General features: G+C 42.0%; 1 protein-coding gene across 1 annotated transcript in view; it reads right to left on the minus strand.

The window, feature by feature from the left end:
* TM9SF4 (transmembrane 9 superfamily member 4) overlaps nt 1-14,043 on the minus strand; it is a 137,879-nt gene that overhangs the window by 39,640 nt on the left and 84,196 nt on the right. Inside the window, exons 8-10 of the mRNA XM_085619499.1 lie at nt 12,468-12,579; nt 10,055-10,125; nt 9,685-9,817 (exon numbers count right to left, since the gene is read on the minus strand). Coding sequence (XP_085475625.1) covers nt 9,685-9,817; nt 10,055-10,125; nt 12,468-12,579 — 316 coding nt within the window. The remainder of the gene's footprint in view (nt 1-9,684; nt 9,818-10,054; nt 10,126-12,467; nt 12,580-14,043) is intronic.

Consider the following 14,043-nt stretch of genomic DNA (forward strand, 5'->3'; position numbering starts at 1 on the left):
AACACCTCTGGCCTCCTTGATGGCGCGGTTTGGTTTTTTGCCACACTTTGAGTTAATCAGTAATCGGGAAGTCATTGTTCATTTGCATCTGTGGCTTAACCAATAACATTCTGAATTTGTAGTGATCACTTCCTCTTGAAAGTCTTTGAGGCTAATGAAACATTTGATTCTGATAGAAGGGCTGCTTAACAATTATAGTGATGAAATTTTCAAGCCCACCAACCTTAGACTGACAACTTTAGCTTTCATCATGGGCATCTGATTGTCCATGTTAGATCTGAAAACGCTGCTAGTTGAGAATGGCAGTTATAATTTTCTGCTACGGTTTAGGGTGAGCCATTCACATAGCATTGAGGAAGCACACTAACTTCCTGTATAGAAGATAGTGGCGGATTAGAGTACTGTGTTTGCTTGTAGGCTCCGGTAATGCTTGTGGGAGACAGTTCCCCCACTCCGACATTCCAGAGAATCATTTAAAGGAATTGTGTTTGATAGACATTAGCAGTGGACCAAATATGCAGGTTAAAAGGGTTAAAGGGCACAAGTAAAAGAACCATTCGAAGTTCAAATAAAGATATCGCACTTCCAGAAAACTGTTGGGACGGGAATGTCCCCTACATAGTATACAGGTGTGTTCTCCTAACCCGAGTGTCAGACTCTGTGTTATCTGATACCCTTTTATTGTGGCCCTGGCATAATGCTAATATAGTATGCGCAGAGTTCAAGAACTGTCCTCGACTATGCAAGATCTAGCACTTGACCTGGAGGGGCACACCAAGTGTCCTCCTAGTGGACAGAGGACTGTTTGACCCAACTTTTTTGGTGTCAGCGACATTGTGGGCTACAGCCACTGTTGTACAAAGTTCCGAAGCTTTGTTAATACCCAGAACCATGCGTGAAAATCTTCATGAATGTTTAGTGCATGCGCGTGTGTAGTGTGCCTGTAGCATATGTGCAGTAGTAGGACTACTGCTTTAGAAAGGCTGGTAACAGCCGGGTGCATAAACCTCACACTTCATTGAGCCTATGTTGAGGATGTTCCAGCTGTGTGAAGCATCACTTTACACAACAGCTGTGTCTGGAGAACATCCTGGGAAGTAGGATTAAAAGAGAATAACTCCAAGCGTTTCTGAGGTTTGAGTCAGTGAATCCACATCCCCATTTAGAAAGGGGGTATAAAAGTAGGACCCAAACCACTCCACCTTGTTCCAGTTTCAAGTTCTTCATGACCAAAGAACTGCTCCACAGTATAGTCTGACTGCTGTGTGACCAGGACTAGTGTTTGACAGCCAGTCTCCAAGGGGTGGGAGGACATCCCTGAAGTCTGCCCCTTCTGCTAGAGGAGACTATAGTCTACCTAGTGCCTAGAATCTTGCATGCTGTGGAAGATAAGGATTCTGTGTGGCCCCGCAAGAGGACAGACTGTCTTTGGGACGAAGCCCAGGGTGTTCATATAGTCAAAGTACAGCAAGATAAAGCAGATGTTTAGAAAGCGAAAAGAAAATCGACCAGGGCTAAAAAGTATGTCCAGATCTCTCCGTGGGTTCAATCAGGGCTACAAATGCCGTGAGGTTCGCTCAGACTACAACTGCTGCGAGGTCCTCCTGGCCCCACAGGGGCTACAACTCCTGAGGTACTTGTAGCAGCCGAATAGGGACTTCTTCGGCTGGACAGCGATGCCACTGCATGACCAGTGCCTGCATAAGTAACCACATGACCGCGGGACAGCAGATCAATCTGGGCAACCATATGTAAGAAAGGCGTGGGTTGTGCTAGGCCTCCTCAGCGTCACTTGAGCGACTGCTACTAAATGTCACGGGCCTCCGCCTGCTGTGGAATCTTACCTAAATGTCTGTGATAGTCAAGCGTGAAGGACTAAGAATCAATTTCCTACTTGCTATACTACAAGAGGTAACAAGTGAAGTTAATGCATATTTCACTTGTGGAGCACCAGTAATCTGCACCCGAGCTTTATTCATGCTTTTGCTATAATTCCTGAAACAAGTTCGTCTAGGGTCACTTGGGGGAGGGTTAGATAGCACAGAGAGGTGACGCGCCACAAAAGATAATCGAGACCAGGGTCACTACTGCACATGCTGAATTGAATTTTGTAGTATTAAGTACTGCCGTAAGATTAAAAAGTACCTTCTTTTCTAAATAGACAAGCAATGGGCTAAGCAATTACATTATTGTGGTACCCATACAGGAGGAGAGAGAGACATATTTTGAAGACCCCTTTACAAGTTCCACCTCCCCATTACTTACACTTCTAACAACGCAAGACTGGAAAGGCTCCGTTAAAGGAGTTCAGGGAAATTCTTCCTGTCTACGATATTCTTGTGCTTATTCATCTAAAAAGGTAGTTCCTGGACTCATTGGTCTTTTGGCCAAAATATTATACACTGTGCCTGTTGGCTTGCTGTTAAGGAAAACAAACTAAGACATGGTACCCCTCACCTACTAGCGTTAGGTGGCATGCCTAATCATAGGGACCCACTTCACTAACACCAAATTGATTCAGTAGGGTGGGTGCTATTCTTGAATACTTTTTAGTGTGGTGAGGTTGCGGTGAAGGGGGAATGACTGAGAAAATATTAAAACTGTGTTTAGCCATAAAAATGGTTTACTTTAATTGTGCCTATCTTATGCAAGGCTAAAAACGGGAAAAGGAGTTGTGTGTCTGCTAAACTTTTAGGGTTACTTCATAACAACCTTAAGTTGGTCAACAGGTGTCAGCAAGAAATTAAGGTATCACTGGGCTTTCTTCTGGATCATTCCTATTGTAGGAAGATGGCTCTATATATAGTGTACCTAAAAGAGGTACACTGTTTAAGGAGTCCAGGCAAACCCCAAACACCGATTTATATAAATAACACATACTTTTATATAAATTTAGATACCAAGATAATCAGGTGAGCACTTTTTGAGTTATGAATTTTTACAGTTTTCAAAAATGGACACTTCATGCATTTTCTGGATCGGTAATGTTAGCCAATGGAGGAAAAACATGTACTGCATTCAGGCACTTGTCAGTGACTTACGGGACTGTTCTTCAGGACTTAAGGGGAGTATGGGGAAAGGTCCACGGCAACACCAAGTCACCTCAGCTATGTGACATCTGGGTGCAGAGGTGCCCCATTCACTTCATTGGAAGAACGGCCCAGTTACAAAGAGGCTGCAAGCTGGGACTGGGGGATAAGCCCAGGGGAACCAACCAGGGGGCTCGACCCTTGAGATCCTCCGGCACACAGGGACACTCTTATTCCTCTTCTCCTCGGGCTGTAGGGCTTGGGTGCATTAGTGTCTTTTGGAGTCGGATTCTGGTGCAGTACTCTTTCGCAGTTGGAGGTGGGCCAGCAAAAAGAGGCTGCAGGCAGCGACTGAAGTCCAGTCTTGGCAAACCGAAGCGGAGTCAAGTGGCAGATGTCACAGACTCACGTCTTGGTATTTGTTTTGCAGAAGAGGAACAAACAAGAGTTGGGTCACTCAAAAAGTTGGTCTCCCTGTCTCTGAAGTCCCTCGACATGCAAATCTGGCAGCCCCCGGTTCACACCTCCACTTTCGGTGGGAAAATTCAAAAAGGCTAGGAGGTGTGCCCATCTTTGCTAACTCCATCCCTCAGGTGAAGAAGGCGAAGTTAAGCACACTTTTCAGTCCCCTCTATCTTGAAGATAAGGGGACTCCTCCAATCAGGGCTAGGTCTATGCCTAGGCTGTCCGGATTTCGGTTTTAACTGACTCTGCCCGAGATTACCCTACCGATTGCAAATCAGCTGACCCGGTTTAAACAGAGTATTGCTGAATTTTTCAAATTGGATTCACCACTTGGCCATTTGCACCTTTTGGCCACTTGAGGGAGCCAAAGCAGTACAATCAGGGGTAACTACAACATAGGACAAATGTATTTATAGCACTGATCATCATAATGGGAACATACGGAAATAAAAGACTTGGTTTCCACATTTAAAGAAATAGTGTCATTTAATGAGGGGGACGTCAACCCGTGATACACTGCCACAACTCATGAGAACAATGACAATCACTGTGCGCTTGTGTATTCGAATCGCTAACCAAACTGAGTGCTTCAGAAAAGATCAAATAAACAACCTTGTGTATCAATGTCTTAAGCGTGTCCCTCTCGGTAAAAAAGTTCAATGTCTTAAGCGTGTCCCTCTCGGTAAAAAAGTAAAAAATAAAAGTGAAAAATACCGGCACCAAAATTCAACTTTTGCCATGAAAAACACAATGTGCGCCAACCGTGTTATCATACTATATGCATGATATTTCGATGTGCAATCATGCTTATGAGTTTCAATACGAGCGCAGGTTATAAAATCGTGCCTATGTGTGCGCGCTGGCCTATCGGTGCTTACTGTAACTGGTTGCAATGCTTGCATTCGTGCACGTGTGGATATGCCTTTACAACCTGTGCCCGCATTGTAATCAGGCTCGGTTCTAGCCACCCAAACAGGAGCCTTGGCCCTCGCAGTGAGGGCTTGAAGGCAGGCGCGCAGAGCACACGTGGTGTGTGTCAGCCGAGACAGCCTCCCGGGTGCCCACACACAGACAGTTTTTGAGATTATCGAAGCCGCACCTGAGTACTTCACATGTCTTTAAAAGACCATTTACATGTAAACGAGGCTTTGTTTATTTTTTCACCCCTTCATCTCCACATGGCGAAAGGCGACAAATCCTTTCTTTGTAACCTTTGCCTACTGTTATGCTGCTTGGATATTTCTTTTTCTATGCAGCGCAGGAGAAAATAAGTTTGTTTCCCGGAATCCCTATGGTCTATCATGCTTTTTCTTCATCAAATTTGTTTGGTTAGAGGTATTGTGAAGAACCAAAGGCATCTCAAAAAAATCTTGTGTTTATAAGATGAACTGGAACCTTCAGTTATTCAGCACTGTGGTGCTCTTGCTCTTCGGGGTGAAAATACACTTTCTAAATACACTTTCTGTTCTGCTCATCCAATGTGTAACTTTGTATTATGCTATGGTGGCACATTTGAACACTTGTAAATCATGTCGTCCGAAGCTCCCAGTGATATTGTAGGGTAAATTATGAAAAATGATCCGAACTGTGAGACGTTGCTGGCTGCCACAAACGATTCTCTGTAGTTTGTACCTATATACACTGCTTGGTCTGGTCAGATGGTGACATTCTGGCATTTATCTCTTCAGCACACATCATGATCGCCCTCTTATCCACTTTAAATGTCATACAGTGTGGTCCTTACCATGGCTGGGGCCGGACGAAGAAAGCAATCAATAATAACAGCAAAGCGTTACATAAACACCGGTAAAACACTGTCTCAGTTGTTTTTTATGGCGCGAAAATGAGTAACCACTGAAAAGCACTGTTTTTTTGAGGTATTGAAATCACTGGAAAACACTGAAAAAACACCACCAGAATTTACCAAAAATAGAAACTGAAAACAGGAAAGCCTATCTATGCCCCTCGAACAGGACGGTGGCATAATAGCGTGTGTAGTCACCCCAGGTAAGGTGCCCATTGGCCCTGCCTACTACTCCCCTAAAACGCCCCCTAAATTTAGTACTTGGGTGGCTTCCTCGTTAGTTACCTGCGACGAAGGACGAAGAAGACGCCATGCAGCGATGCCTGAAGACGAAGACTGACATGGCCCCAGCCCTACCGGCCTGTCTCCTGCTTCCAAGACCCTACAAGATAACGCTTGTCCTGCAGCCAACAACTTCCAGAAACCCCAGGAAGACTGCCTGAAATTCGAAAAAGACCAGAACTCCTGAGGACAGTGGTTCTGTCCATGAGAATCCAACACAGCAGACTTTGGTGCCCTGCGGATCCACATGTCCTGCCCACTCTGCAGCAGATGCCTATGGCCCATGTCCAGGTGGCCCACCATCCCAGAACAGGTTCCCCATCAATCCTGACCAAGTCCAACGTTGGATGACCTCTCCTGGACTCTACGACGACACCTGCAACCTGAATCTAGACACTCCCCCCTGACCCAGACTGGCTCCGGTAAGAAAACTCCAACGTCTAAAGGAGCCCCTGTACCAGAAGCACCTGCGCCTTGGTGAGCTGAACTGATGGTCCCCCTACGACCCCTACATCTCTACTTACCTTTACTGTCGATCTCCCTCCTGCAACGTCTGGTGCGACGCCTGCAGCCTGTTTGTCAAAAGCAGATTCCTCATTGAAAAGTATGGAGCGCCCGACGCTGAAATTGCACCCTGCACCCGGCCACCCCTGTGCCACTGGTGGTGTATGTTTCGTGCTGCTTTGCGCCCCCTCCCTGCTTAACCTAACTTCAAAGCTTGGCCCCCGCAACAAATTTACTTACATGCGCAGTGTGGCTTTGAGCACCCCCATTATCCATTGAAAAGCATTGGGCTGAACTAGGATTTTTGGTGCTCATCTGACCCTTGCCGACCTTTGGTCCTGAAGACTAAAACTGAAAGTAATGTACTTACCTGTTAAACCACATTATTGTTTTCCTCCATTGGATAACATTGAACTGTTCAGAAATTGCAGTGTCAATTTTTTAAGTGAAAGTATAAAATAAAATACAAACAAAGCTTATTTTTATAAAAGTGGTGTGGATCTCCTTTTTGAGCCGTGTGACCATTATTGGTCACTGTTGTGCAATAAATGTCTTGCACTTCTCTGTGTTAAGCCCAAGGCTGCTTGCTCACACTACCACTAATAGAACACTGTGTTTTAAATTGAGCCCTGTACACTTTTGGGGCAGCCCTGGACTCTGTGTACGTTTTAACCACCTAGTAGCGTACCATTATAGTGCCAGCTTCCTACACATGTTCACTTGCAATATCTAGCAATAGAACTAGCCATCACAGGGGCATATCTGCATGAGCAGATATGTCCTCACATAAAATATAATGCACCCTGCCTTAGAGCTCAAGGGCTGCTGTAGGGGTGACTTACATATATTAGATGCAGTGACTTTGACATGACACACAGGAGTATGTCATGTCGTGTTTTCAACCATGGTTTGCACAATGTCACGTAGCCTGCACTGACAGTCTTTGTGGAATTTGTAGGTGGGTCTCTTAGGGTGGCATAATATATGCTGCAGCCCTTAGGGGCCCTCTTTAGTACCCCTACCCTAGGTACCTGGAGTACCATTTACTAGGTATTTGCAGGGATGCTCTAGTCCTACTGTAGCACTATTTGACTTTACCTTGTTCTAGGGACGGAGCACTGGCATGGAGATCTGGTTAGCACGCCTAAGTGCACTGTCAGAGTCGAAAATCAGCATCTAGTAGCTAAAAAGGGGGCAAAACGTGGGGGGGGGGGGGGGGGGGGGGGGAGGGCTGGTAACTGCAACAAAAGCCCAGTTGCCTACACCTATATTCCCTGGATGCTTTCTGCTCATTGTAAAGAATAGCAACACATCTGTTACCAATTGCAATATTCTAATGGTACAATTCAATAAAAATAGTTCCCCTCAGACTTTCAGAACTCTTAGGAATTCGAAAGGAATCTTTCCTCAATATTATGCCTAGCATGCTGTGAATTACAGATATCTTCCTATAATTTTTGTATGAAAAAATATAACTATATCTCAATATAACAAATTCACGTACAATTATTGTCTTAGCTCATATTACATTAATACATTAAAGGAACAATAAACTTTACAACACCACTTTTCACCCTATATATTATTCATTACAGTTCATAGTATTAATTATTCTTTTCTATGTGAAGAGAAGACGGTCTTCTATTTATTTGTACTAAGGTAAATATTTGTATGTATTATTAAACTTCTGTTCAGAAACGTACTCCGCTTTTCCAGTAGAAGATGTTCTGTATAAAAGAAACGGGCTGTAAAATGTTCATAAAGGTAATGACTGCATATTACAGCAGCTTTTCTGTTGTATTATATTTATAGAGGCTATCATATTGTATATTGTTTCGCAGGCCTAAACAAAGTCTCCGCATTTTAAATGTAATAGGTTAGAAATACCTTGTGTAATGGTTTGACAGCATAGATTAATTTGCTTTCTGAGTCAACAACTTAATGAAAGCTCTGCAGGGTCAAGGATCATTTTGGCAAATAGGTGTCTGGCTAATAGTTTGAGCTTTCAAAAAAAAAGAAAAAAGTTGTTCTTAATTTGATCAAAGACGTGAGCAAGACATGTCACATGTTGCCTTCTTATTGCTGGCTCATCTGCTTTTTTTAAAAATTATTTCACGCTACTTTTTAAAATGTATTTATTTTAATTTAACGATCCATTTTGGATCTGTAAATAAAAAAAGGAATGATGCCCACAGCGTGCACTTAGTGACTCATAAGTGTCCCTATAAAAATTACGCAGCAAAGTCATTACACCTTTTTTGTTTAAATGTTAGTCTGTTGTAACCTTTATATAATACACTGTAATAGAATGATTATATTCAATTAAACAGTGCATGTTGTACAAATGAAATAACTCACAATTAGATATGAAACTGTATCTGTTCATTCTCTTGAGTAAAAGGTTTAATTCATTGTATTTATTTATTTGGCACAAGTGCACAATTCTAAATTACCACATCAACAGATAATAAAATAATACATAAGAATTTCCATCATATGCTAAAAATTCAAATAGGCAGCAGACCATTCAGTACATTAGCCTTTCAGATACATTTCTAATTGGCATTTGAATTTAATCAAACTGTTACTGTATCTTTAGCATGCCGGAAAAGAGTTCCATAAAGCAGCTCTAACTGTAGTGAACATATTTTTTACCAGGCTTTAACCAGTTTCCATTTTGGACCTAGTTTAGACACTGCAGCTGAGCAAAGCTATCTCATAGCCTGTTTAACTTGAAAGCCATTCTTTAAGAATTCTTGACATGGTAATGTAGCACTGTGCAAATAAGAGTTAAAGCCCTAAAGGGAATTAGGACTTCTATAGGTAACCAAGCTAAGGACAACCAATAACCTGGTTTCTGACTATATTAATTTACTCTGCATACACTTACAGCTTCCATGTTTTCAGCAACTAGCTTGCATTCTTCTCAGATTGATATGGCTTCTATTAAAGTGTGCACTAACACAATATTAACTCTAGAAAGGACATTGCATTTAATAATGAAATCATATGGATGGTCTGGAGTAGTGGTGTAATGTTGCATAGGTTGGTCAAATGATAATGGGCTGGTTTAGTAACTAAACTTGTTTGAGAATGAAAAGATAAATCTAGATCAAACTAAATCCCCAAATTCCTAACCTTAGACACTGGCTTTGGTGAGGGCCCAAAATCGCAAGGCCAGAACACGATAAAAATCTTGATTTACACGCGATAGTAAAATGTCCGTTTTACTGGTGTTTAAGCATAGTCTATTTAAGTTCTTACAGTATTGTACAGCTGTTTAACACGACTGAGCTTCCAGTATGTCTTTCAATTGATCATGAAGATCTACCACAATCTGGGCGTCACCTGCATACATTTGCTATTGAAGACCAATGGCCTTGAATACTGAATGAAAACATTAAACCATAAAGAACATATACAATAAAAAAAAATGCAACGTCTAGAATATCTGTATACTGGCTTGACCAGTTTTTGGATGCCTATTGGGTAGAAAACTAGATTGAGAAAATAAATCAAATGCTGTTAAGATAACCATTCTTTAATACCTCTGCATTATGTACAAAATACAACTCCCTTCACACCCCAAGTTGTACTTACATATGACAATAAGGATCATGCAGAAGAGCTGAATCCCTGACCCGAGAAGTGAGCTGAGGATCATAGGATACTGAGGTGGTCGGAAAACATCTCCATGTACAAGTTTCCACCCAGATTCTTCCATGGTATCTTCCTGTATTTCAGCAGAGAAAACGCACAAGATAAAGGGATTTATTCTCCACATTCAAACCGCTCATACCAATGACAAGCAGACCATCCCACCTCCATATATAATTTTCCATACAAGTTTTGCAGGGCCTTTCACTTATGCAAAAACTATAGGGTGTATCCAACATTAAAAGGCCTGAGCCCACTCAATACCAATGATGTCAGTGACTCTTTAGTCAAAAGAAGATTTAAGAACACATACAATATCATCTTCCTTGTTGTAGTTTGCAATGTCTTTCCTCAACGTCCGGATAATAATCATACTCAGTATACCTGAAAGGGGGAGGAAAAAACAAAATCAAGCTTTAATACTTGTACTCGGGAAAGCAAAGCACAACACGCAATAATCTGTGTTTGCATAGCTTGTGTACATAATTTAAGCGCCCACTGGATAGACTGCTGAACCCCCATACACAGCCCATTTCAATCATTCTAACAATGTTCTTTTACAAAGCTAAAAGTAATCTTACAGACCAAAGACAAAGTTTAGAACATCTCCATCACTTAAATATGCAGTTTTTGTAGTGGAGTGCTATTCCACAACTGGTCCTCATTAATCTATGATCAGGCACACAACTCCTAGGAAATGGATACTGGAAAGGTGTTTAGAGAAAATATAAAAGGTAGGAATAGCCAATAGATTACACACTTCTTCATTCATTAGCTTGGTTACTTAGTATAGGGTTAGAAGATCAATACCCGTCAACCCCTTTGCATGCATACACCTGCACATGGACATACTTTGACACATTTAAAAACAAGACCATTACCTAGACTGCCGGATTGCAACCTGGCTCAAACGTCAAAATGTTGGGAATCTAGTCAGAATAATAAACTGGTGAGGTCAAAGTTATGGCCCATGTCAATTTCAAGTCACTGATGGAGGTGCCACTGTGATTGCAATGAACTCTGATAATAAATCAATTCTCCAGAAAGTTGCAAAATCAAAATATATTAGGTCAGCAACTTTGCACTGATTTAGTTGTTTCAACGGAAGGCATAACTGTCCTCACGATGCAGAATTTTGTTTTTAGAATATACTGCCAAAAGGAGGGCAGTGAATAGATCTAAAACCGATGTAAAGTCATGCCAGTTGTCAAATGTAGTTCGTTCTAGTCCAGCATTAGCAATGAATGCAGTGTGTTAGAAAACAGGTGGAAACGCCTCCTGCGTTTATGGATTGGCATGTTATACAACTTTCTGAAACTCTAGACTGAGATGTTAAGATTAAACAAAGGAGAGGGATGGTTGGGGATGAGCAAAAAAAGAAAAAGGTAATTGAAAAAATAAAACATCCTAGCAGCAGGGAATAAATAGGTATTTGCCATTAGAAGTGCTTGAGTGATGCTCAAACAAATACTTTGATCTGCATGTATAGTACGGTGAAGTTCATTCACCTGCAAAGCGGTAGACTGAATGCATTTAGGCTGAAACATTCCTGCACTCCTGCCTCCAACAGTGATTGGTTTCCACTCATTTATTATTATTATTATTATTTATTTTTGTAGAGCGCATAGTCACCCAGAGGTATCCCAGCGCTAAAAAAACCCTAACTCTTCAGTTCAGCGGGCCAGGGCAAACGAGAGGTGAAGAGGGGGGGGAGGGGACAAAGAATCAGTGTAAGGGAAGGCGTGAGTCATTGGGGAAAAAGATGAGTCTTTAGCTGCTTCCTGAAGCGAAGGTATTGTGGTTCGAGTCGCAGGTCGCGAGGGAGCGAGTTCCAAAGACGTGCGGTTTGAACTGAAAAGCGTCTTCCTCCTGCTCTGGCTTTCTTGAATCTGGGGGTAGTTGTGGCAGGAGCACACAATTTGCTTGGGATACTGGAAAGCATAGTTCAGTATCCATGATCAACCTCGACAGCTTGGTAGAGACTACTCCTACTACTCGTTCTTGTGGATGTGGACAAAGCAAGAACCTCATTTCAGATAATTGCCTAAAGGAACATGGCGTAATCCAATGCACTATGTTTGACGTTGGTAGTGTGTAGTTTTGTCTTTTCCAATACTCGTTTTTTATACTGGGAAGCGAATGCAGACAGACGTTTCTAGAAAATGTCTACTACAAGGACAGTAAGTTGCTTTCTTTTGCGTAGCATTCATTTTACAAATGCTTGTGTCAGTGCTAGCTGCCTAGTGCTACCAGGCTGCTCATTAACTGTGTAAAAAATAAAATAAAAAAACTCAATACATTGGAGGGAGAAAAACACAGCTACAGAGCTAACAGAAAAAAGGCGACACCAGAATACTCCTGCAGGCGATCCAAGATGTGATTGACAACGTCACAGGGCAATGGCTCAAGGTTACAAGGCAAAAGAAGCCAATGGATGAAGGAGGCTGAAACCACCCCCCTTTAATGCAAAAACAAACAATACTAAGTTTGCCATGAATGGTGCAAGCGTCATTTATGTCAAACCTAGAATTAAAGTGAGCCCCAAAACTTCAAATAGGCCCCTGCCAGTGTGAGTCAATTTTAGGAATTGCTCCCTTAGTGTTAACCTAGATATTCTTCTACAGTCCACCTGGAAACAAACACCCCATATACATCGGTTGATCCATCCCTTCAAAAATATGTATTGCCTCTTGCCCTTAATAATTCTAATGCCCAGGTACACTTACCTGAAAGAAAAAATACGACGACAACAGAGTTAACAATGGAAAACCAGTGGATCTGCACATCACTCATGGTTAGATAAGTGTCCCATCTCGATGCCCACTTAACATCACTCTGCTGCAGGGAAATAATGTTTTCAGTGAGAGACTCATACAGAAAAAAGTGAGAAAGTCAGACACAAAATGGATGATGAAACAAAGGCTTTCAGTATCAGTTGTGGTAAGCTACTACTCCTCTTCCACTCATGATTCATCGAGCCTCTGCCATATTCAAATGGCTGCAACTGATCCCCTCTTCCATGCCTGCCTCAACTACATCCTTCCCAGTATACCTTCTGAAAAGACTGCTCAGCCATCTAACTAAAACGATTGGGCAGAACTCACTTTCTCCACTTTAATCCTCCTCCCCGCGGACAAGTAGAATTTTACAAATGTCCATCATAAGCTACATCAACAGATTACACTTTTAACAAGCATTTGCAATGCAATTGATCTCGCATTTACAAGAGTTTAAGCTATTGTCATTTACAATGACAAGATCTCAAACTCTTATAAGTGCGGACCTATTTTACTTCGAAGAATCGGCCGCCATTGTCCCGGTGCTCCTTGAAAGTGAAAATGGACATGGCGGGCAAAGCATGTTGTGGCAGCAATAGGAGAAACTCATTAAAGAAAAGAGTGCTCACAGACTAAATAAGATGAGCTGTGTCGCATCCGAAGTAAAGGGGCCAGTCGCCATGGGTGTTTACAAATGCAGACATGGTGGTACCAAGGAGGGACTAACAAGCCTAATAACGACTCGCAAGCCAGCATTTACGAAGGGCAACGATAAAAGCCAATGAAAAATACGGGTGGGGCAGTGGGCGGGGCTTGTCTTCCATACTCCACCACAACAAGTCTCCCAGAGCACCGCATGCACGCTGACTCAGGCTCGACGTAAAAATTGGGCCAGTATAACCAGGGTCGTTAGACTTGCCTGACTCTACACCCACACAATCCATTTTCTTGATAACAGCACCTTCAGTGACGAACCAATTGTAAGTAAAGCGTTTCAAAATCTAAACAGTTTAAATATGCTAAATCTTAGTGTTAACTGAAAAATGTCCATAGAGTTGCTTCTACTTGTATGTATAATTAAGTCAAAATCTGGTATTTAGCACACTTTTGTTTTTAACATTTCTATGAAAAAAAGATTTTAAAATTGTATGTGTCCTCAGTGTATAAACGTGCCTTGTTAATTCAACAAACGTTTTGTGATGTATAATAAATATTTAATAAAGCTCTTTATATGGCATATGTCTAACCAAAAGGGATGCAGAGCACTTGACAAAAATTAGGACATCGAACCCCAGTCTAGGATGTTTCAACTGGCCTATTTTGTGTCCTCTACTACAAGCCCATACATGTAATTTTCCTGGACTTTTCTGTCCTGCCAGATGTATGCTGGGCTCTGTAAGGGAATGTGGACAGAGCTTTCGTTATATTGAGCAAGGAAGTTTTAGCGCCACGAAGATTGTAGCCTTTGGGTGAAAATGGCAAAGGTTATCACACACGCATCATTTATTGCAAGTCCCCAATTTTT

Source organism: Triturus cristatus, chromosome 7 (assembly GCF_964204655.1).
Source record: "Triturus cristatus chromosome 7, aTriCri1.1, whole genome shotgun sequence".
NCBI lineage: Eukaryota > Metazoa > Chordata > Amphibia > Caudata > Salamandridae > Triturus > Triturus cristatus.